Source organism: Syzygium oleosum, unplaced genomic scaffold (assembly GCF_021117445.2).
Source record: "Syzygium oleosum isolate NSW1041296 unplaced genomic scaffold, Sole_v2.1 Sole_v2.28, whole genome shotgun sequence".
Lineage (NCBI taxonomy): Eukaryota > Viridiplantae > Streptophyta > Magnoliopsida > Myrtales > Myrtaceae > Syzygium > Syzygium oleosum.
In genome coordinates this window covers 2,900,651-2,926,293 of record NW_026607512.1, presented here as the reverse complement: position 1 = coordinate 2,926,293, position 25,643 = coordinate 2,900,651, and the positions used below count along the sequence as shown (strand labels likewise).

The following is a 25,643-nucleotide window of genomic DNA, read 5'->3' as shown; positions in this document are numbered from 1 at the left end:
CCTCTAAGTGATACTGCTAGCCACTTCAATTGATATCAAAGCGTGATGCTCATTACTTTGAAGAGTTTACTCCAGAGCTGATGATCTATTATATGTAGCACTCTTGGATCAGGTATTGTCAAAGGACAGAGCAACACTAAACCTCCCTACTTCAATATAGGAAAGACTATGATATCTAGAAGAACAAAATGAAAGCTTTCATTAGATCCATAGACCTTTTTATGTGGAACATGGTGCAAAATAGTGGATACTACACCTAAAGCAACCTCCACACCTACATCGTCAGGGACAGGAAAAATAAATGAAATCATAATTCCCACACCTACAATTACTCCAACAAAGTTGGCCAATTGAGAAGCTTTAGATGCTAAAACTTTTTATTCTCTTTATTGTGCACTATCACCTAATGAATATAATCGTATTTCTTCATGTGAAACCATAAATGAAATTTGGTATGTGATTTAGATGACCTTTGAAGAAACTAACAGAATCAAGGGAATTAAGACAAATATTCTTCTTGGGAAAATGAATCATTCAAAATGAAGCAAGATAAATTAATCACTGATATATTCAACAGATTCACTGATATCATTAATAGACTTACATGTCAAGGGAAGCCAATCTCATAAAAAAAAAAGTGAAAAAGCTTTTTCTCAAAGAAATGGAACAACATCAAAACTTCCATTCAAGAAACACAAAGAATTATACCCCTCACAATTGATTAACTCATAGAAACTGTCATATCCTATGAAGCTGAATATATCAATAATGAGGATGATTTTAAAGTTACGAAGTCAATACTTTAAAATCTAACATTTATGACTCTAGTTAAACAAATTTTGAGCAAGATGAAGATGAAGTGATGAAGAGCTGGCCTTGATGGTGAAGAAATTCAAAAGAATGGCCAAAAAGAGAAGAAACATAAAAAAATAATAATAATAATAAAAAGTAATCCAAGTGATCGGAATCAAAAATATCATTTACTCACAAAGAAGAAGGTAAGGATGTGATACTTTTTGAGTGGAACACTACAAGTGCCAAAACTTGTGTACGGCGCTCACTTTAGTTCCAAAAGTTTCCACCGGAACACTTAAGTGCCAAATTTTTTGAAAAACGATCTCTTAAGTACCAACTCTGGTTAGTTTGGCCGGAAATCCGACGTGACACTTTTTTATTAATTTCTGAAGCCGATGTGGCTCACCAAAAATTTAGTCAGCATGTACAGTCAGCATTTTTTATTTTAAATAATTTTTTTCTTTTTTCTTTTTCTTTCTTTTTTCCTTTCTTTTTCTTTTTTTCCTTTTTCGATCTACCAGCCAGTTGCCGGTGGCCAGGCCGGACACCGGCGAAGCCCGAGAAGGGCTAGGCGAGGGCCTCGCCGGCCATGGGCGAGGCCGGCCCTCGCTAGATCTGGGCGAGGCAGGCCTCGTTAGCTGCTAGCGAGGGGCGGCCTCGCCAAATCTGGGCGAGGCCCTCGCCTAGCCCTTCTCGGGCATCGCCGGTGGCCGGTCCGGCAACCGGCCGATAGATCGGAAAAGGAAAAAAAGAAAGGAAAGGAAAAAAGAAAGAAAAGGAAAAAAGAAAGAAAAGGAAAAAAGGAAAAAAGAAAAAAATTATTTAAAATAAAAAATGATGACTGTACATGCTGACTAAACCTCCGGCGAGCCACATCGGCTTCAGAAATTAATAAAAAAATGCCTCGTCGAATTTCCGGCCAAACTGACAGGAGTTGGCACTTAAGTAATCGTTTTTCAAAAAGTTTGGTACTTAAGTGATCCGGCGGAAACTTTTGGCACTAAAGTGAGCGCCGTATACAAGTTTTGGCACTTGTAGTGTCCTTGTTCCCTTTTTGAGTGCATAAAACGAGGATACATCAAACCAAACTGTCATATGCTAAGGAAGAATAAAGGAAAGTTTGATAAGAAAAAGAAAACTTTAAAAAAAGAGACCTTGAGCAACATTGAATGTGAAGAAAGTAATGAAGAATGATATGCATACATATGCTTAATGGCAGACTCTGATTTAGAGGAAGAAATTGAGGTAAATCACTCTAAAATCCCTGATGAAGTATCAAATTATATTGATGAATTATGTTTGGAATATAAATCTGCTCATAAGAAAATCTCTGAGTTGAAGAACGAAAATGCAAAGTTAAGACAATTGGATCTTTCTAAAAATGAAAAGATTGAGTTTTACAAACGAAAATCAAGGAAAATTGAGATTTACTAGCAAAGGAAAATGATTCTTTCAAAAAATAAATCTCAAATGTCTCCAAGAAACTTTCTCTTGATTCAAAAACCTTGGAGCGTATTCTTTCCATACAAGTTTCGTATTATAACAAATCCTAACTTGGCTTCGAAAAAAATATGTTTCCTAGAGTTGAGGAAAGATTGAGGCGTTGACCCTCAAAAGTTACTTGTAAAAATAATTGTGAAAAGCAGTTTATAAAACCTATTGGCCCTCCTTCACGTACTCAAACTGTAGGGATCCAAATCATTTTAAGAAAAATCATTGTGAAAACTTACTAGAGTTAAGGAAAGATTGAGGCGTAGACCCTCAAAACTTATTTATAAAAATCATTGTGAAAAGCTGTTTGTAAAACCTATTGGCCCTCCTTTAAGTGCTCAACCTGTAGGGATCCAAATCATTTTAAGAATGATTGTTCTAAAGTTTGGAGACCAAGAGAATGGATCATCTTAAGAATTGGTGAATCTTCTAACTCGAGAGGACCCAAGCAAATTTGGGTACCAAAGAAAGCACATAATTGCTTATTAATTGTAGGTACCTCAGAAGGTAAGAACAAATAGTACATGGACAATGGATGTTCAACGCATATGACTAGTGATTGTTGACATCTGATTTTTAACCTATTTTACAAATTCTTCCAAAAATTACAAAATTAGGATTAGGAACCTTGGCCAAACTTAACAACCTATTTCTAAACCAAAAAAAAAAATTAGAATTTTTGTTTAATTTATTTTAGTCAAAATAAGGGTGAAAATCAAGAAAAATAGCAAATGGAATCCAAAAATTTCATAAAAATAGTCATTAGTCCTCTTTTAAATCCAATTTCATCAATACACAATCAATTTTATAAAATTTCCATTGGAAATGTGTTTTTCCCAAAATTGGGTAAAATCAAGCCCAAATTGAATCAAAAATTCAATTGAACCATTTCTAGTCATTTCTAGGCCATAGTGTCTTCACAACAAATAATTCTGGGACCTTGAATTACATATTGGTCAGGCCAATTGCACAATTTGTTAAAGGAATTAAAAACCCCAAAAATCAATTAAAAATTAGGAATTTTAAGCTCAAATTGGGAATCTTGGTCAATTTGAAATTGTCGAATCAAGAGAGTACCATTCCTAGGGTTAATCAGTCATGGGCAATCCAATTTTGGCATCAATTTTACCCAATCAGGCCATCTAGATACAGAATTGAATAAAAACCCTAGTAATTCGAATTTAAAATTTTGGAATTTTGGGTTTAATTGTAATAAAAATTAGGACAAATTTCATATTTTGGTTCAAAATGTGCTGACAAATCCAATTTTGGGGTTAAAATCAAATAATTGGGTCAAAATCGAGCTTAATTTGCGATTTTAGACCAACCCGGGTCTGCTGGGTCAGTCGGATCGACCCGAACCGACTCGAGTTGGCTTTCTCCTTTGCCCGCTAGGCAGCAATGGGAAAGAAGAAAAAACCTTCTCCGGCCCGTGACTTTGCAGACCTTCTCCAGCCAATTTAGCACGTGTAAAATCACACTAACAGCTAGAGAATCTCCAACTAGCATCGGAGATTAGTTTCAACCAACTCGGAGGTCAGTGGTAACAGATTTTGAGAGAGAAATCGAGCAAGAAAAAGAGAGGTGATCATTATCCAACGCAGACCAGACTTTCGAGAGAAGTCCAAAGAGAAAGAGAGATAGAGAGAGAACGAGCGCGAAAGAGAAAGAACGAGCGTAAGCGTGAGTAAAGACTCCCAGGGCCAAGCGATCGGCACTTTTCCACCGGAAAAGCATCGACAAATCGATCTCGCCGGTGAGTTTCCTCACCGGTGAACTTGTGTTGAAGCTGGTCACATTGGCCTGAAAGTCAAGCTCAGCCGGCGTGTCCAGACGTTCTCCGACGAAGTCGAGGCCACCAGCTTGGAGTTCAGGTGCTAAGGAAGAGTTCTACAACCGCAAATTCGCTAAGAAACTTCATTTGATCCTCTGACGAAGCAGGTAAAGTTCATTCATAATCACAGTTCTACAAAATTCCAAAAGATGAACTTGAGTTCAATCTTGCTGTTCACGTGATTTTTTTTGTAACTTTGAGTTCATTGATGATTAAAACGTGCTTTTGAACACTTTTTTTTGTTTAATTGCATTTTGATGGTTAAACCTGCATAAACCGAGTCGGTTGTCCATAAACCACCTCGTCGGAGCCTGCACATCCTCGCCGGAGTGTTCCCCGTGGCCATAGGCCGTCCAAGTTAGCTTTTTATCACCCTGTTTGATGATTTTATATTGATCTGGACCGACGTAGACGGCTAGGGCAATCTGCATGAGAATCTGTAAGCTTAAATGGCCTATTTAGGATAGTTTGTAAGTTAGGTTTTTTTTATCGGTTTTTTGCCGGCCGGTGGCGGCCTGGCGGTGAATCAGTAGGCTACGACTGATAGGGGGTGATGAGCACTCTACTTAGAACTCGAAAGAATGATAGAATACTCATCGGAAGGTCGTCGACGGTGGGCTCAAACTGACGGCCTTAAGAGCTCTAAACTAAATTTCATGCCTACCAGATGCTCGATGAAATGCCACAAAGAAAGAACCCCTAAACGGCGTCGTTTTGGTGTTGTGCCCACCGGGGCAGACGACCGGCGCCGGTGACAGTCGATTCAGCTTGGGCAGACCAAACTGAACCGGCCAATCCGATTTGCATCTTCGGCGAGAAAATTTTGAAAATTAATAATAATAAAAAATCAGAAAATTAAAAAAATCAGAAAAACAGAAAAAATTATAAAAACAATTTTAAAAAATCAGAAAAGATATAAAATTTTGAAAATTTTGGAAAATCTAAAAAATTCAAAAATTCAATAAAAATTTCAAAAAAATCCAAAAATTTTCAGAAATTCAGAAAATTCAAAAAATTTGGAAAATTTCTGAAAATTTCATAAAAATCTAAAAATTCAGAAAATCAAATAAAAAATGTGAGAAATTCATAAAAATACAAAAAAAAATTGAAAATTTTCAAAATCCCATAAAAATTTCAAAAATTTCCAAAAATTTTAGAAAAAATCAACAAAATCAGTTCCCGGGAAAAGTAATTTTCAGAAAAAAAAATTTCCAAAATCGAAATCAAAAATTTCAAAAAATTCACAGAACAATACAGAAACACTGTAGCCAACCTTTGCAAGTAAAATTAGAATTTTTTGAAGTGCCTAAATGGCATTTTTAGGAAATCCTTAGTTTAGGGATTAAAAGAGGTTTCAACCCCTAAAAAACCCTAAAACTACATAAACCATTAAATGAACAAGTCTTTAGGGCTTTACTAGGGTTTGGATGTTTTGGATTGGCTTCCTCTTAAAGACAATTTAGGATTGCTTTGCTTGATTGCAATTGATTGTAGTGTTAATGATGATTGATTGATTTTTCACGATTAGAATGGTTAGAATTAGTGGATAGACCTCGGAAACTCGTGTGACATGTTAAACACATCGTATCGTTTTAGGTACCGAAAGGGCTTTAAAGATTTCAATTCGGTATCATTAGCATAACCAAGTCCTCTTACTCAGAATCTCTAATTTGCAGAATCGTGGTATTTCTCCCGTACCTCGATTAGGTTTCTCGTCAACTTACCAATAATAACTAGTGACGACTCCAAATCGAAAATTTAAATTGAATAAAAAGATAAAGATTACAAATCACTGTCACGTGAGGTATGGTCTAGGAGAAGCCCCTGTTTGTCTAGTGATGGGATGTCTCTGGGACGTTTGGGCAAAATATCCGTATCAGACCCTAGTAACCCATTCGGGAACAGATTCCCCATTCGTGACAAATGGAAGTACCTCCTTAGCATGCCAAAAGCGCGGCGCGACGGTGATCTAAGCGAATTTGTTCGATTCACCAAGCTGAATGGTGGAAGCGTGTCGTTTAGGGGCAACAATAAAGGAAAACAAAGGTATAATCAAAATAGGAAATCTCACTATCAACAATGTCTCTCTCATGAAAGGACTTAACTACAACCTGATCAACATAAGCCAATTATTGGACATTGGGTTCAGGATAAGCTTCCAAGAGGATAAGTGTTATGGTGCAAGCAAAGATAATACTCAATCCTTTGCTGGCGAAGACATGGCAATATTTGTCTCTTGGGTGTGAAATCTGATGATATCAAGTGTCTTGTTTCTATCATATACGAGACAATTCTTTAGCACAGAAATATGGGACATTAGTGTGAAGCAAAGTTCCAAACTTTCATCCAAACTCTTTGTACGAGAATTACTTAAGATGTGTTGAACGAGTTGAAGGTTTGAATGTTTTTTGGAAAATTCAAAACTGCTTTGACCTTTCGGTGTTCAATGATTTTCACGGGAAAATTGGCTTAGAATCAGGAAAAGTTGTCTTCTAGTGAATTGTAGCTAATCGTAGCTTTAAATTGATATAGATTTTATTAAATTTGAAGATCGTTAGGATTGTGAACATCAAGTCCGAAGATACCGAAGTAAATTGGAGTTTGATCTGAAAATTTTGTCTCCATATCAACTGATTTTGTTTTGCATATAATAATTAGTTTGAGGAGTTAATTTACAAAAACTCAAAACATGAAACTATTGGAGAGATCATGAACTGCAAATACCCAAAATTTTATTAAATTTCATCTAGGATTAGTTGGTTAATTTAAATGAATAAGGTCAAAGTTGAAATTGACCTACAAAACTAATACATATTGAGTGCTCAGGGTAAATTGCATAATTTTATATAGTTGCAGGGTTAGCTTACAAAAGTTCAAAAAAAAAAAGTTATAAAACGTATGATGAACTATCTGTCTATAAAATTTGGCGCCATTTGATGATTGTTTGATGTTTTTGCCACATTCGCCATCCTAAAAATCTGTCAGGAGCCGCTCGTTGTCTGAGCTCTCTAGCCCCGGTGACCACTCTCCACCCTCATCGAACCAAGTCATTACAAGCCCACCAGCTTTCACCTTGTTCTTCCTCAAACCACACCCCTACTAGAGAGGCTCTCGCTTTGGCATCCCTAGATTATTTCATATAACCGACAACGTGACATTGACAACTCATATATCGACTATGTAAACATCGACAACTAAAAGAATTGACCACGTGATTAATAAACAACACTTAGATAGTAAATCGTTAAGATGATTAGTCATCCAACACTTGATCAAAATCATGTGGATATCCTCGTCAAGTCTAAATTTCACGTTTTTATGCCTTTTCATATAGGGTTAATACCACAAACCCCATACATTTGTAACAAATTTACCCCAAACTAATTTTGATGGGATAAGGACACTAAAAGTGCCATAACTTTCGTATGGAGCTCACTTGAGTGCCTTAACTTTTTTTTTCGCTCACTTGAGTGCCACATCTAAGTAAAATGGATCATTTGAGTGCCATTTCTGGAAAATCATCCTACGTGGATTTTTTAATTAATTTTCCATCCGACGTGGATTTTTTTAATGTTATTTTATTGAATTTTTTTGAATTTTTTTATCTTTTTTATTTTTCTTTTTCTTTCTTATTTTTCGTTTATTTTTTTCAAGGTTGGCGTGGGTCGCCGGTGACCCTCGCCGGAGGCCTCGCCCTCAGCCAAACTGGTAGAGGGTCGCCTCACAATCGGTCGGTTGGCCGCAAAGGCCCTTGGCGAGGCCATCGCGGCCTCGCCGGCCGCGAGCGAGGCGGCGAAGGCTCTCACCAGATCTGGCGAGGCTGCCTCGCCTGCGACCGCGAAAGCCCTAGGCGAGGCCATCATGGCCTCGCTGGCCGCAAGCGAGGCGGCGAAGGCTCTCGCCAGATCCGGCGAGACTGCCTCGCCAGTGACCACGTAAGCCCTTGGCGAGGCCATCACGGCCTTGCCAGTCATGGGTGAGGCGGCGAAGGCTCTCACCAAATCTGGTGAGGCCGCCTCGCCCACGAACGCCCAGATCTAGTGACGACCTTCGTGGCCTCACCCGCCTTCGGTGAGGCCGCGATGGCCTCGCCTAGGGCCTTTGTGGCCAAGGGCAAGGCGGCCCTCGCCCAATCTGGGCGAGGCCTTCACAGCCAGCGAGGGTCGCCGGTGACCCTCGCCGGCATTGAAAAGAAAATTTGCAAAAACAAAAGAAAAATAAAAAAAAATTCAAATTTTCAAAAAATATTTAAAAATTATTCATGTCAGCTCCGATGAAGCCACGTAGGACAACCAGCATCCACGTCGGATTTTCCAGCGAGGCAAATCACCAATGGCACTCAAGTGATCAATTTTTCAAATTTGTGGCACTCAAGTGAGCGAAAAAAAAAGTTATGACACTCAAGTAAGCGCCGTACGAAAGTTATGGCACTTAAGTGAGTGCCATCCTTATCCCTAATTTTGACAATCAAAAACCCAAACTGGTACACATGTGATAAATTTACCCTAAATTAATTTTTTGACCACCAGAAACCCTAAACCAATACACCCGTCACAAATTTACCCTCGGTTAAATTGGATTAATACCACAAAAAATCACAAACTGGTAAATTTATGACAAACAGAGAGGTAAAATCCTGAACTGGCACACCCGCCAACTGCCACATGTTATCAAACTCAACAATTTGATGGTAAAATTTAATGGAAACTAACAGAGAGTAAATTTGTTACAGGTGTACCATTTTGGAGTTTTTGGTAGTCAAAAAATTAGTTTGGGATAAATTTATCACAGATGTACCAGTTTGGTATTTTTTGTGGTATTAGCCCTTTCATATAATATTCAGCCAAGTCTTTTGTAAGGTCGATCAAACATTTTCAATGCATGACAATATTATAGATTCAACACAATTACTCAACATGCTGTTATCAAAGCTTGATCACACTCATGATTAACATTCAAACTAAATTAACAAATATCAACCAATCAAGTCAAGAGTACTATTAGAGTTTTCACTTACCTCCATTAAAGACTTGGACAACTCAGAACCTTAATCACCTTCAAAGCAAAATAACAAGAGGAAAGATTAACAACCTTCAATCTTTAATAAAACCAGTTTAAGAAGAGGATAAAGCCCACAAGTTTACCTTGTAAATTCTTTGAAAGATGGAATTTAGAAGCTTTGATAATACAATAATGGAATCTTATCTTTTACTTGAAATATTGAAAAGCAAAACAAGAAGAGGAAAGTGACGAAGTACCTCTTGCAAGAACAAGTTTGGATTCTTTTTTAGGCTTGAAGACATATAGAGACCTATTTATAGGCTAAGGGAAGTAAGAACAAGTAACTCAAGTTAAGAGATATGATGACGTGAGGTTAAAAGGGCTAGGTTGAGAGTGTAAGAGGTGTTTTTAAGTTAGAGAATTACAAGAGGCATGATCACATGGCGCCATACAAATGTGTGGCCAAGGGGAGTGAATGACAAGAGAGAAGAGTGGATGACCAAGGTTAAAATTAATGATGGTTTTGGGTTAAAAGCCTTAGGTTTAAAAAGGAGAATGATTTTTCAATACAAAGAATACAAGTAGCCTTACAAGTGGCTTAATATGAATAGCTAATGAGAGATATTTTGAGGGAAAGTTTCTTGGCCAAGTAAAATGCATAAATGATGACACATTATTTGTGCTGTAATCATTCAAGCATTAATGATAGAGATAGAGAAGACACCTTGATGTGTGTTTCTCATAAGTTAAAACTAATACATATTAGTTAAATAAGGTTAAAAGCCATTATTACATTAGGGTTAAAAATACTTAATTAAAATATTACAAGCGGCATATTTTGAATAGCTAAATGAAGATAATGATTGAAGAGAACATAAGATCACCCAAGTAGATGCATGAATAAGAATCATTATTGATTTGTAATCATTGAAGCAAAAGGGTAAGATCATGCATGATGTAATTCTCTATATGAAACTTATGGTTGAAAATGAGGGAGATGTGGCATAATGAATGAGGACTCTTGGCTTGCAAGCTTAAAGAGCATTATGACGTAGCTAGCAAGGATCACCTAGAGGGGGGTGAATAGGTCATCTAAAAATTTTGATCAATTTTTAAAGCGGAAACAAATGATCAAGATTAAAGTCTGAAGATATTCAGATTCCGAGTAGACTTTATAGACAATGTGCTAGTGTGCAGTATAAAAGATAGAATAAGAGTTTAGGGATAAAGAGACTGCACACAAGAAATTATAGTGGTTCGGCTTAGATCAAGCATACGTCCACTCTCCCACGCTGACAACCTATTGGCTAGATTCAACTATGTGATCAAAAAGGATTATAAGTTCTGAGTGATATCACTCTGTGAATGACAGAACTTTATATCTCATACAATCACTATTACAAAATATCCCTCAAGATCTCAGTGTTAGGCTCAAGAGAGACAAGTAGTAGAATCGGAGTATGCTCAGACTTTAAACTTGTTGATTCTTAACTTTTGTTCTATACCTTTTGCTCCTCGTTAATCTTATTTTATACTCATCTACTTCCAAACTAGCCATTAGACAGTTTTCAGAGGATCATCTTCCAATCTTCAACTTGGAAAGATTTGTATAAAATGGATTGAGTAACCGTTGGTTGACAAAATCTGAATCCCGCTGAATCTGACCGCCCATACAACCAGAATATTGGTTTCCATAAGTATAACTTTATCCGCTGTGATATATACTTACCTTAATTTTTTATTGTCAATCAATTTTGCATTATAGCCTTTTAAGATTGAGTCAATCGAAACTTTCCTTCTGCGAAATCCATGCTAGATCACTAATCGTTATGTTCATTCTGAATAGTTTCGGAGTCTGGATAACTTCTGGTTCTTACTTCACATCCAGAATTTAAGTCAATGTGGGTCTTCAATAGGGTATGAACCTTTTAGAAATAAAGTCTGAAGTTCTTCATCTGCTTAATATAAAGTTTGAGTGACTTTTAGAGTAAAGTCTGAACTTCTCGATGTGGTTCCAGTAAAGTCTAAGATCTTCCTTCTGGTCCTCTTAAAGTCTAAGTGTCTAGAAAGTTTAGTTCTCTCGAAGTATTAGAATTACCATTTTCAGAATATATCTACTTGGATCAAAATACTTCAGAGTATTTATCAGACTTACAAAATTCACATGGACAGTTTTGTCAACTTCAAAATCTATTATGAGGTTTCCTTAACACATTATTGAGCTAAAAATGTGTTCAAATAGAAAAGTTACAAGTGGTATAATTATATGAGTCCAAAGTAGATATTTTGATAAGTTACCAAAGTATCTAATAAACTAGTAATAAATAAGGAAATCAATGTCCATTTCAAACATTGATAAATCTGAAAAATATTTTGAACTCACTAAAATCATTAGTGAAAGATATCAGATGTTAGAAAAATCTCAATAAATTTAAAACTTGAATATCATCAAATATGCAATTTGAGGACTATCACTAATATGGCAGTAAATCAATTACCCATACTCTATACCATCAACGTATATGTTAATATCTATCAATTTAATTCAAACACATCGAACTCCGGGTGATAACGATCACGGAAAAGTATCCTAAATACTATTATCGAAAGTCGAAAATTCTAGATGTCACACCAACCCTCGAAAATCTCTGGTTGCATAGGAAGTAAGGCAAACTCTCGTGCTTCACTTGATTTCTAGCCGATTCCAATAGGTTAGTGGCAATTCCTGTTTCACCTAGAATATTTATAGACTAAATCAAACTCAAAATGAATCCATTGTCAAGCAAAATAAGGGCTTAGGAGATCCCACGCCTAACTAAGGGCTTAGGAGATCCCACGCCTAACTAAGGGCTGATGACCTGCCTTTAGACATTACTTCCAAACCTGTCTTTTCTCCAACCACGTGCCACGTCGGGGGGTTGCAACAGCTCCTAGTTGCAAATAAAATGCACAAACGGTACAAGAAATGTACTCCTTGCAAGGAGAATAATCGATCTCTTGTAATTTAGGATCCTTAATATAGAACTTGTCATCGTATATTTAAACAGATATAGAGTTGGGTATACACGGTATTTCAACATGGAGCATAACAACATGTCCATTTGCTCGATCGAAGAGAAAGACGGAAATATGGAGACAAGCACTCCCGTTCATGCATACCGTGAATAGTAGGCGCAGCAATGGTCCTAATCCGGTACAATGATTTTCAAGGTGGCTTAGCTTGGGAGGCCTCCAATAAAAGCTTCTTAAGAGTAGACAAAAGGCATTTATGGGAAGTAAATGAAGTAGTGATAGTAAATGTAGCCAATTATTATTCTATATCATCGGTATATCATGTACCTCGTGTGTTCATAATTTCATTTGAGTAAAATTTTATATAAGGGTCTAAAGTAGAACCTTTTTTCTCAAAAGAGGACCCCAAGTGATCCTTGAACCTTGTCTCAAATTAGACTTGAAGTGGCCAACCTAATATCAAATAAGACTCTTAGTTTCCTCGCCAACCAAATCTTAATCGACAAGAGTGTGACAATCAAAATTTTCATTATGGTTGATATTATTTAAGAAAATAAGTCAGTGAGAATTATTGAAAGATATATAATTAGTACAATAATTGTCAATGGGGACCAATACGCTCCTAAATACATATCAAATCATTTTCAAACATTAAAGTTTTACTGAGTTAAAGTGTCTCTATTGCTCTATACATTTTGTTAATAATTTTAGTTGTTTCAAAATAATTTTCTTACCGGCGTTTCAAACTGATACCGATTTCCCTGTTTATTTATCACAATGTAAAATATCTACCCAAAATAACCTAAAATCTTCATATTTTCAATCAAACCATTCCATTTGTCACTATTTTAGCTTAGACAAATGTCTTAAGTCTCATCTTATTTTATCCCACATGCCTTAATTGAATCCATTGAACCTAGTTCTTATGGCTTCATGCATTACATACTATTTTTAACCCTAATAACTTTATATCTAATATTAGCTCTAGTTAATTGACATTATTATTTTTAACCTAAGCTAATAAATGGGCAAAAGTACACCAGAAGTGCCATAACTTGTGTACGACGATTACTTTGGTGCCATAACTTTTTTTCGGATCACTTTGGTGCCAAGTCGGAGAAAAAGAGATCACTTTAATGCCAATTTGACCGGAAATCTGACGTGACATTTTTTATTAATTTTTGACACCGACGTGGCTCGCCGGAGGCTGAGTCAGCGTGTACAGTCAGCATTTTTTATTTTAAATAATTTTTTCCAGCATGTACAGTCAGCATTTTAATTTTAAATATTTTTTTCCTTTTTTTTTTCCTCTTCTTTCCTTTTTCTTTTCGTTTCTTTTTTTTCTTTTCTCCCCTCACCGGCCGGTTGCCGGTGGCCGACCGGCCACCGGCGAAGCCCGGGAAGGGCTGGGCGAAGGCAACCTTGCCCATGGCCGGCGACAGGCAAGGCCGCCCCTCGCCGACCCAGGCGAGGCCGTCCCTCGCCGGGCCAGGCGAGGGCTGCCCTCGCCGGATCTAGCGAGGCGACCCTCGCCGGAGTCGGGCGAGGGTCGCCCACGCCCGACTCAAGCGAGGGCGACCCTCGCCCGACCGGCGAGGGCTTCCCTTGCCCGACGCCGGCGAGGATCGCCCTCGCCGGATCCGGCGAGGTCGACCCTCGCCGGCGTCGGGCGAGGTCGCCCTCGCGAGTCGGGCGTGGGCGACCCTCGCCGGCGTCGGGCGAGGGAAGCCCTCGCCTGGGCGGGCGAGGGTCGCCCTCGCTGAGTCGGGCGTGGGCGACCCTCGCCCGCCCGGGCGAGGGCTTCCCTCGCCCGACGCAGCTAGGGTTGCCCTCGCTAGATCCGGCATGGTACTGGTTGCTTTTCTGCTTGCAGGTACATAAAAAACAGAACAAACCCACTTCCCTAACGATTACATCGCTATAATTTTCCTGAATAAAACTTGCCATGTCTTAAATCTTTTGTTTCTTCAACAGTTCCCAATCGCAATAGCTGTATTTGGATATGAAGCAGTGAAATTGTACAGAGAGCACAGGAAGCCTATGTGCACCGCTAACACCGAAGCCATATGCAAGGCCACGATCCAGTGGACCGCAGTGCACATTGCGTTCTGCGTGTGCTCTGCGGCATCTTAGGAGGCTGCGTCGGGGGTCTTCTGGGTTCAGGCAGCAGATTCATTCTAGGGCCGCATCTCCTCGAGATTGGAGTCATTCCTCAGGTATATATGATGGATACCTATCTAGTGTCTTTCTTTAACGAGAAAAGTTCAATTAGATATTGTTGCCTTAACTATCGGTCAAATGTTGTGATCAGCAATCATCCGTGAGAGTGCAAACAATTGGCTATTTAATTTATGCAGCAGGAGCTTTCTGTTTTGTTGGTCAGAAATAAAGTTTTGTTGAAACGCTTCATCTTCCAGAAGTTGGTAAAATGCATGCATCACACGATGATAAACTACACATTCAGGTGTACATCAAGTGGGCATCCTAAATGATATAATATTTTGAATTTGCTCATTGATTACTGCAGTTTCGCCTTGATCAAAGAAAGGAAAATAGTAAATCTCCCGAATTTGAGGTCCTGGAGTGTGCTTTCCGCACAACTCTCCCCACGTAACTCTGGAGCTCGTTCTCGTTTTACAGGTAGCTAGCGCGACGGCAACGTCTGTCATGATGTTCTCTGTCATCCTTGTCTGTGGTGGTGTCCTACATGCTTAAGAGATTTCCCACTCCCTTCTGTAGGACTCTCCAACTTGCACTCCTCTTAGTTTGTTTCTAGTTCAGCACCCAACAAGACGAAAATCAATATTCCAGTCGACGTTGAACCGTGATTTTCGGGTCATTCTTTTTTGCCCTTTTGCAGCGTTGTATCTTGTGAATGTTTCGATATTGGCCGGTCTCTTGGGACAATTCTAGGTGAGTAAACTGATAAACGTTCGTGAGAAGAGCTTGCCTCATCGTATTCATCCTGTCTGGTGTCAACTTTGCTCATGGTCTCTCCATGGGTAATCCCACTCCTCCCTGGCCTTCTCTATCGTTAGAATTGAAACTTCTAAATACGTTTCACCACCTCTTTTGCGCATAGAATCTGTTATCTTTCCGTTATTCATGTAGTGGTTTTGTCTCTTTTATTGCTTTGCAGGGGTAATTGGCATCGAGAAGAGAATTGTGATGATTGATAATCATGAGTTCATGAGATTTTTCAGCTTTTGCAGTAGCCATTGAATAGGGTGGAATTTGTGAAGAATGCCTTTCGACACATTGTAGTATTTGTCAATATACGCTTAGTTTTAGGTTCTGTTCTGCCTCACATGGGAACCAAGTCGGATGATTTTTCAAGCCTTACATCTCACACTACCAGTCACATGGCATCATCATCATCATCTCTCTCTCTCTCTCTCTCTCTCTCTCTCTCTCTCTCTCTCTCTCTCTCTCTCTCTCTCTCTCTCTCTTACAAAGTCAAACAAATATAGGTAAAAAGCATATTGAGATTGGAACTCAAAAGGGCGTGACACTAATACCCGGGTAACAATCTCTTTTTACCGTGCAAGAAGAATCTATTTATGAGCCTATGGAAACAAAACCAAGTAAAGCAGACCAGGAACAAGGAACTGTCTAACTAGGAAGTTTCAAGATGTCATTCCCTCACTAGAGATTGGCTCAATCCAAGCTTCAAGCCATCAGAAAAAGGGCTTTGGCAGAAGCCACCGATGTTGCTTCTAGATCTACTTTGACAATCCTCGTGAGATTGTACAGCTACAACAGACACCAAAGAACAGAGGACCATTTCTCCTCAGATATCATCGAATCATAAAACAGATATAACTCTGATTTGCAATGACTATTGAATGTGCTACATATCCAACAGCGCTGCAGAGGAAGACAACCGAGGCTTACATCATACCAGAGGACACCTCGCTAAAGGCCCTTCTATATGATCAAAATTCATTACGCATGAACAGCATAACTGATACGCTTATATCAAGGTCATCTCTCAGTCACGCATTTTTTAGCAAAGAAAATGGTTAATAAGTTCTGAGACTTCAATCATACATATTTTAGGCTTTTGTAAGTAGGTCTCATGCAATCAAACAAGTTGATGATCAAACATGGATGTTTTCACCAAGCTTTAGTGAAATTAGACTGTTGCATTAATTAACAACCCTAAAAAAAATTCCAGTTTGGATTAGGAGTCTTCTTTTTTCTGGCTAAGGATTCTTCTCCTAGTTTTTTTGGTCGAACTTCTTCTAGTTGACTTAGTAGAATCTCTAGAGAGTTATGTCCCTATATTCTACTTGAAGTAGGATTTATGCTTCTTAAGGTTTTATGTTTCAAGTTGGAGTAGAAATTTAGAAGAGTATGCATGTGTTTTTAGTTCTTCTGATTCAGTAGTGAGTGAAGACTATTATTTTAGCAATTGTTTGCTTTGAATTGTGTAATGCAACTCTCTGCTTAACATGATTCTTTTTTTAATCCCAGGATGTGATGTGTATGGAGCTTTTAGGCGCGATACCTAAAGTAACTTACTGGTTTTGAAGTATAGTTCATTGTGATTTATCTTCAACTTATCAAATTAGCTTACTTCTTTGGGACTCGTCCTGCATGAAGGTCTCATTAGACTTATCTCTTAAGAGTCTACGCAGAAGTACTGACAAATAGGTCTAATCACATTAACTCTTGGTCCAAGCCGCACAATATGAACTAGTGCTCAGGTGCTGAACCTCGCAAGCAAAAGTTGCAGCGTCCATCACCTCATATCTCCTCTAATGATCATACCTATTGCATGAGAATAAGGAAACTCGCAAGCCCTGCAAAATTTTATCAGCCAGCGGAACCATGCAGGGATTTCCCATTCAATTATCTAGAAGAAGGTGGCGTAAAAATAACACACAATTCTTGTTCTGACAAGTCCACTATTTGTTACAAAGTTCATCTCTACTACCGTAAAGCTTTCCACTCTTAAAAGAAGGGGATGGAAGAAAAGGAATGTACCTTTGGATTCCTCTATCCTTCCCACGCTAGTCCGATGTCATTCCACATTGTGTTTTGCTTCTTCCTACTTCATTTTTCAACCTTTCCCACCGATTTCATATTTCAATTAAGCCAGCCAGATGGATTAACTGAAGAAAATATGTTCAAGCAAGTACAATGTTCCCAGTCCATGAAGGCACAGACCAATCAACAAAGATAGAGGTTGCACATGATATGAGTTTACTTCACATCTCTAGTATTCAACATTTATATTCTAATCTGCCAGCTCTTTGGAATAGTTTGTGACATTTTAGGCTCGTATCTACTTCAAGAGTAACACAAAAGTTGGTATATCAAGTACGAAAATAATTGCCATCATTAGAACTCAAAATTTTTTAAATTACCAATCAGTCCAATTTCAACAACGGTGTGAGGTACAAAAATTGCATTAACTTTTCATTACATCGGGCAAGTCAGCGGATAGCAAAGGCTACACTGACCTGTTACACATGAAAGAATGGTACATGATGCCACATAATTTTGCCTGAGAAAGTGATGCTTGGAAAATTCAAGTCTCATCTTTTGCAGTCAATAAGCTTGAAATTCACCTGCATTAGGACTTGATCTTATCTATCCGCAGGACAAAAATGTACATCAAAGGCAAAAAAAATACTGAGGACTTCTACAAGAAGATCACAGTAATGCAGAACACTGTATGAGGAAAAGCACCTAAAAATAAATAATACAAAAACAAACATCCTACCTAGATGAACTAACTGTGGCTGCCTTTGGGGCTTTACCTCCAGATGGGGAATCTTTGATGGATTGAGAATCAGAATTGATGGCAATATTTCCTACACCAACTTCCACCGCCTCCCTATCATCCTTCTCCTTGGTAAATTTCTCTGAATTGACAACTTCAGTCACCTGATTTTGATTAGAAGGAACAGAAGGCTCCAGCAAACGAGGGCCTGCATTAATCCACGGATGTAGAAGGCATTGCGCAGCAGTTGGTCGATTCTCAGGAACAAAGTCCAGGATGGGAATTAGGAAGTCGGTCATTTCATCAGCATCTTGCTGATTAAATTCATATTTCTCAAGAAGAACCTTGTTCAATGGCCAGAACCGTAACCTCCGGATATGTCTCAAGTCACCATATCTATTAAAGAAGTCTCTAGAGTACCGACCACCAAGAGCAATCTAATATTGGACACAATGTGACGCGTTAGATACAATGTGTATGTGAACATAGGACGCAAAATATTCACAGAGAGACATTCTCACCTTGCGAGGCATCATTCCTAGGAGCTCCATCATCAATGCCAAGTGATCCTAAAACAGATTATTTAGTATCAACTTAAGTGAACTTATACTCCAAATTTATCTGTTAGCTTAGCTGAAAACAAACTAGGATGGTCAAAATTCTATAGCTACAATACTCCACATTCTTGTTCATCTTTTTAGGATAAGAATCTATTAGATAATGCAGAGAGGTTATGGAATTCATCATTATCAACAAATCTCAAGGAGAAAATTGCTGAAATGAACACATTTACCATAAGAAGGAAAGCAATCTCATTAGCAGAAAAATGCATGCCCCTCAAATAATTCAGTTTAATCCTTTTCTGAAGCATACATATGGCCGTATATATTTCAATGAAAAACGTATATGATAAGTCCAACTCATTTATTACGAAGAAATGATACACATCTTCACTCGAGTTCCCTCCTTAATGAATATTTAGGTTGTTAAGCAACCCAAAAGCATCTAGAAGAGCTTTTTTTCTTCAAGAGACATTGTGAATGTAATTCTAACAATCGGAAAAAATGATCTCTGCTTCATGGGAAAATTAAAGTTTTTGTGCGTATGACATTATTTAAGGTACTTAACCAATAACATGCTAAATCAACAAAAGCAATGTCATCCAATGATTTTCTGAACCTTCAGAACAAAGGACGATTATTTGCAGCATCCAAATGGAGAGAAAGGAAGTCAATGTCTCTGACGAACAAAAGATCTGCAAATAAATGTAAATAGTTCCAGACGATGCCATACCTCATCCCTATCGAAGTTGTCACCGCTGTGAGGATCAAATAGTACATCACCAGTGGCAAGCTCGAAGCAAATACAAGCAAAAGACCAAAGATCAGCTGAAGTAGAATACTTAGATCCAAGTATAACCTCCGGACACCTGTACTGTCTTGTTTGGATGTCATTTGTAAACTGTTTGTAAGTCCAACATGCATTGCCAAAGTCGACCAACTTGCATTTCAGGTCTACAGATGCAAGCAGCTTCTGCCTCACGGAGCGATTACCCCTCTTATTACCTCGCATGCCAGAATCCTTTATTCCACCAGCCTCTGTCAATTTTGAAGGACTAGTGGGTTGATCATCATTAGCCCCCAAGTCAGATTTTGTGTTCTGACAAGTATCGTTTGCAGCAGACGTTTCAGCAGTCAACTCGGCTTCCACAGAAACTTTTTTCTCAACACAGACCTGAGCAGCTCTCTTTGCCTTTTGTCTGATCTTTTTCTTCTGATTTTTAGTCAGACTCCCATTCAAAGCTCTAACATCTTTACCAACCCCAGCGATGGAAACATTATTTTCCTTACTGTTAGGAAGGATAAGAGGAGCACCCGACTTTCTGGGATCCTTCAACGGGTCAATCATCGCCAGCAACAAAATGTTCTCCGGCTTCAGATCAGTGTGTATGATGGATAGCTGCCTATGCAAGTAATCCAAACCCACCAAGACATGAAAACAAATTTCCTTTACCATATGAAGAGGAAGTCCACGGTAATCAGTGTACTTAATGAGAGTCAAAAGATTGTCCCCCAAGTACTCAAAAACCATACAGACATGCTGTCCATTTGGACCTGAATGCTTAAAGTGGTCCAACAGTTTCACCACGCATTTGTTATCATCCGGGTCTCCTTCCGCGATCTGTTGCAAGATGGTTATCTCATCCATGGCAGCCTCAGTGTAGTGCTGAGCGCTCTTTTGCACTTTCAGAGCGACATACCGCTGGCATTTCCAACAATTTGGGGAAGAAAAGGCAGAAATATAAGAACCATTCATCAGAAAATTCAAATCTGTTGGCTAAACAGGACCTAAAGCAGCAGGGACAAGAAATTATGAACAATAGCGGTGCCACAGGTGTACTTGCTGGGAAAATATGGGGAAAACTCAAGTTTCAACAGAGCACATAGCATATGAGGAACTCATTCTCCAACCAATAATGTCCAATTACATTAATTTCTTCAGTCTCTAATCTAGTTTCCTCCCCCTAACCTGCTGCAATCTTCACTAGCAGACGTAAACCAAACACACGCACGCACGCGCACAAAATCACTTCGTTTCACTATCAAGTATTTAACTTTACTTCAGTCCGTGTCATTCCCCGACTCCCTTAGAAACGCAGCAAAGCACACGAAACAAGTACATGTCGCCATTTCACCTACGGGGGAGAGAGAGAGAGAGAGACGTACGGAACTCTGCGTGTCCCAAGCGAGCCAGACGGTGGAGAAATGGCCCCAGCCGAGCTTTCCCTGGACGACGTAACGGCCGCCCTTGAAGGCGTCCCCGATCCGGACCGCGTGGTAACCCCCACGCCTGTAGTCCTCCGTCCCTTCGTCCTCCGAGGTATAGCAGTCGTCGCTGCTCTCGCAGCTCCGGTCCTCCACCTCCTCCTCCTCCTCCTCCTCATCCTGATGCTGCTGCCGCCGCCGCTCCTGCTTCTCCGCCATTCCCCCGCTCCCCCCTTCCACAGAAACCAGAAAATCCCAACAAAACAGCACGGAAGTCACAATCGAGAAACCCCTCCTCGGCGATTCCGGTCCTCGACGAGGTTCCCTAGGGCCCTCGACAGCTCAAACGGAGTCCCTGATTCGGCGGCGGCGGCGGCGACGGCGGCGGCGGCGACGAAGAAGAAGAAATTTCTCGGCGGGTGTGGCAGGCGTTTTGTCTCGGAGTGAAGCTATCGGAGTTTAGGTCAAGTCATCTCTGTGAAATTGTCGTTCGTGCCTTCTTGAGATTTGACAAGTAATCGGGTCGGCCCGTAAGGGTGAGCGTCGGGTCGGGTCTTTTCCCTTTTTCTTTTTTGCTTTTTTATCCGGAGCGCTTTTTGGGCCCCACGGGGCTGAGGTGGCATCGTGATCAATCATTGGGGGTGGTGGTGGTGCTGGTGCTGGTGCTGGTGTCCTGTCCTAGTGTCCTCCCCACCGTCTGATCTGTAAGGGGGCGCCATGTGGGCTTGGGCCGGCTTCGCTGGACATGCGGGGGGGCACACACGTGATTAGACGTGATCCCGATTACGTTTGGTTTGAGTTAATCCCACGCTTGAACACGATTTAATTGAATGGATTAACGTGTTACGCATAAAAATGTGAGTAGTCTATATTTGTACGCATGTCCCGGTGGCCACCCTTCCTTCTTAGGAAGAGGGAGGTGGGGAGTTCGATTCTCCACCTTCTCAGGGGGTTAAGGGTAAGGTAAGGACGTTTAGTTTCAGATGTGGGTTTCGATTCTCAAGTTCTGTGAAGAGGCGGGACAAAAGTCTGAGATTAAGTTGAGAGTCAACGTAAGACAGACCAAAAAAAAAAAACTATACGCATCTTATGCACTACTAAACACATCTTGACGAGCTTAGGTTGCGTTTGTTTCACGGAAAATGAGTAATTTGGATAACATTTTTCGAAAAATAATCACTTTTATCGCTTACAAAAATAAATTAATGGAAAAATATTTTATCACCCATGAAAATAGTTAGGCATATATTGTTATCAATGATGAAAACATTTTCCGTTGACTAATTTTTCTAAATGATATAAGTAATCATTTTTCAGAAAATGTTTTCCAAATCACTCACTTTCCATGAAACGAACTAACCCTTAATATTGTGAGATTTTATCAAGGTGTAGTGTTGGGCATGTTTGATAACCCCATTAAGTAACGAAAATTAATTTTTTTTATGAATTTAATATCATTAAGTGCATTTGATAACCTCTAACTGCACATACTTTAATTGCTCGTTTTAAGTCGAAAATCACTTGATGAGATAAGTAAGGAATGGCTTGCTTAAATTAAGTAAAAAATATATTCAACGGAAACTGGAATTTTACCAGTTACATTGTCAAAACCTTCTAATAATAATGCTCTCTATTTCATATTGAGTGTGAAATTAATAAAATTTATTATTTAATTTACATCTATTATCAAATAACTCTCTATACCGACACCTAATGAATTTAGCATTTAATATCCATTATTTAATTTTTCAGCACTTATTTTTTGGTTTTACCAATCGAGTACTTACTAATTTTCTGGCCACAATTGTATTATGATACTCAAATTTTTAAGTATCACGAATATATTATATTAGAAGATTTAAATTGCAGGTTTTTCAAAACATTTCAAGTATTCCCCCTCAAACAATAGCAAAATAGCATGACCCGCAAGAGTCGAAAAGTAAAAGATATAATGTTAAAAAAAAAATGAAAGACGAAGTCCTTGCTTAGAGAAAGGGTTGACAAATACGTGTTTTTAAAATTCTACCTTTTATTTTTTCGAAAAATATGAGCTCACTCCATATAATTTGAATTGATCGCCGCTTAACTAGTCTAGCGCGCTTGCATATGTTGGTGTACGTACATTCACATGTACTTTTGCATGTATATCGTTTGGAGCTGTAACCCATTGAGCGTAGAAAATACCAAATAAAGAATTTTTATAAGTTAGACATATCCAATGCTATTTGAAAATTTGATCTCGAAGTTTTGCTCGGTATATGAATCGTCAAAAAAATTAGAAAGTAAGATTTTGAATCATTACCTTATTCAAACGTTTCTATTTTGTTTTATTGTGTAATATTCTTCGAATGTCGCTTTCATTCAATTTTTTAAATGCCTAAATTTATATTCGAGATCATTTCTTTTTATCCATTATTTAAATCTATTTTTTATTGTAGTATTTTACAAAAATCTGTCGAACAATACAGTACTACACTAAAATTTTTATCTCTTTTATCCTATCAAAGTGTTGTTATTGAAATAGCTATACTTAATTAACATTAAGTAAAAGAAGTCAGAAAGCAAGCTATCCTTCACATTATTTGAACATAATTTTAGATTAAGTGGATAAATTGTGTACTTATTCACATGTAGAAATAAGCTGTACTTCAAATATAAATATTATTTATCTAATAAAATATACTTCTCTTTCTAGCTTAATTTTCCATTAACCGAATAAATTATGTATATCAAAAGATTTGTATATTTTCACTTTTTGTCAATTTTGTGATCCAAATAGTTTGTCCCTACTTACTTTTTTCTTCGAATTTAAATTAATGACAAAAAGATGAAAATACATATATAGGAGGATATATATGAGATCTTTTCTTTTTTAAGAGATCAATGAGATCTTTTCTCTTTTAAAAGATCAATTGGAGAATATATTTTAGATACTTTTCTCTTATCGATTTTATTCTTTGAAATTTAAACTCAATAAAAGACAAAACTTTGGGATAACAAATTAATAAACCAATTTTTATTGGTCAAATGTAAGCCAAATGACAAAATTATGCACCACGTGGCAATCACAGAAACAAAATAAAGTGCCATATTGCGATCACAAGAATGAACATATCCGGGGCTTATACTCTAACTATATATAATAAAATAAACATGACAAGACAGTGGATGTGTATTTTTTTTTTTTAGGTTATGTTAATAGTTGTATGAATACTCGCTAAGCATGATTTACGAAAAATGTTTCTATTTTCTAAATATTAATTATACATAAAGTCAAGGGACTGAAGATTTATTTTCTTTATTTCGTTAATAAGCAAATGGAATTCGTTCCCAATTGCTCTCGCGCCACTCGTCAAGTGATTGAATGAGAAAATATTTTAACCTTTTATGCATTAACTGTTCTAATGAAGTGTGTAATTGGTGTTTTTAAATTGAAAATTTTCTTATACATCATAAAGGTGACCGTTGGGGGGTCCGGTGAGCCTTGCGAACGGGCCTACATGTTTTTTGCAAGCCCGTCCCTCATAGAATTTTTACGTATAGACGCCGTGCCAGCCTTTTCCAACTAAATGCTCCCGGTCCAAATAAGTCTAGAAAGTCTTCTAACCCTCATGAATCAGGCCAGGGACTGAGCGAGCCCGAGGCCCGTGAGACTCGTGATCAAGTCTAATTTTTTTTTGTTTTTTGTGTCAGAAGATCAAGTCTAATTTAGGCTGGCAACCATTCTGTGCCCGGAAACAGATTCTGCTCAGAAATGATTATTTTTTATTCTGTGCCCGGAAACAATTTCTAAGCATTTGAAGGCGTTTAGTAACTGCCGAAAATTTCTATTTTTAGAATAGGAAAAGAACAGAAATGCGTTTGGTAACTACACAAAATTTCATTTTATTAATAATATTTTGAATTTTTTAATATTTCTTTCTTCTTTTTTTCTTTCTTTCCCTTTCCTTCCTTGGCCATGGCCGGTCACCGGCGCCGACGATCGGCTATAGGCCAGGGTCGACAAGGGCGTTGCAGCCCTCGCCGCCGCCCTTGCCATCATCACCTAGGCGACGGACCTGGGTGGCGACGGCGAGGCCTCGCCGTCGCGGCCGCGAGCCGCCCTCGCCAGCCTTGGCCTGTGGCCAGTCGTTGGCGTCCGGTGGTTGGTGGCCGGTGGGTGACGGGCGGCAGGCCAAAGAACAACAACAAACCAAAAAAAAGAAGAAAATCAATAAAAATCAAAAATGGAAAAATTGTTACAGAATCAAAAAGCTACTTTTTTTTGCTTCTTGATTCTATTCCAAAATTGATTCTGGGAACAATTTTTTGCAAAATTGTGCCCGGGCGCAAAAAATTTAACAAACGAATTTCTGCTCCCAAACTGATTCTGGGAACAAAAGAACAAAAATATTTACTATTTAGCAAGTTGTCATACGGGCCCTTAGTATGCCTAATAAGTGCGTCGGGAACAAGTTTATTAAGAACGCCAAAACTCTAGTTAATGGTAGTGTTGGGACCCGAGTGGAATTTCCCCTTTTTTAAAATTTAAAGAAGTGGGACTTCAGTTCAAAGTTCAAGAACCCCCAACATTGGCTTTCCAAAAATATCGATTGCCGTGCATTGGAAGCGATGAAAGTTGGCCAAGTGACCCATTCCGAACATCGTGGCAAATGAGCTCGAGACACCCATTTGTACTACAGTCAACGTCAAGATGTTTTACCTTAAAAATTGGCCATATATGCCGTCTAAAATTAGAAGTTGATATGGTCATGGGCTACCAAAAAGAATTGGCCCATGAACTATCCAAATTATCCCCTGGATTTATATAAAATTCTCAAATAGCCCCCATAATTGTACGAAATGTGTCAAATCGCCCCAAGAGCTATCAAATGTTAAAAAAGTTGGATGGCCGCGAGCCACATGCCTCTTCACGTTCAAAAACCTAATTTAATCTCTAAATTTGTGCGACAAGGATGATGGAGATGGAGGTGGCGGCGGCAGCCACGCCAATGCCAGCCACTGCCACCGCCTT

The 25,643-nt window shown here is 38.6% G+C and overlaps 1 protein-coding gene across 2 annotated transcripts; it reads right to left on the bottom strand.

Moving 5' to 3' along the window:
* Positions 1-17,479: 17,479 nt before the first annotated feature.
* LOC115664530 (uncharacterized) lies at positions 17,480-21,116 on the bottom strand. 2 transcript variants are annotated; one of them, XM_056303553.1, is made up of 5 exons: positions 20,591-21,116; positions 19,158-20,126; positions 18,386-18,433; positions 17,902-18,301; positions 17,480-17,709 (listed from the first exon to the last, which is right to left on the bottom strand). In XM_056303553.1, the coding sequence occupies exons 1-5, from the start codon at positions 20,846-20,848 to the stop codon at positions 17,690-17,692; spliced, it is 1,695 nt and encodes a 564-aa protein (XP_056159528.1). In that variant the 5' UTR covers positions 20,849-21,116; the 3' UTR covers positions 17,480-17,689. The 2 variants fall into 2 exon arrangements, with proteins under 2 accessions (XP_056159528.1, XP_030442312.1); XM_030586452.2 differs by having other exon boundaries at positions 17,865-18,301; positions 20,591-21,115.
* Positions 21,117-25,643: the final 4,527 nt, after the last annotated feature.

Bases quoted from the DNA above. Each gene is read 5' to 3' on its own strand.
- LOC115664530 (XM_030586452.2), bottom strand. From the start codon at position 20,848: ATGGCGGAGAAGCAGGAGCGGCGGCGGCAGCAGCATCAGGATGAGGAG. The intron at 20,127-20,590 runs GTACGTCTCTCT...TGGAAATGCCAG, and splicing joins CTTGGGACACGCAGAGTTCC to CGGTATGTCGCTCTGAAAGT. The intron at 18,434-19,157 runs GTATGGCATCGT...AATCTGTTTTAG, and splicing joins ACAACTTCGATAGGGATGAG to GATCACTTGGCATTGATGAT.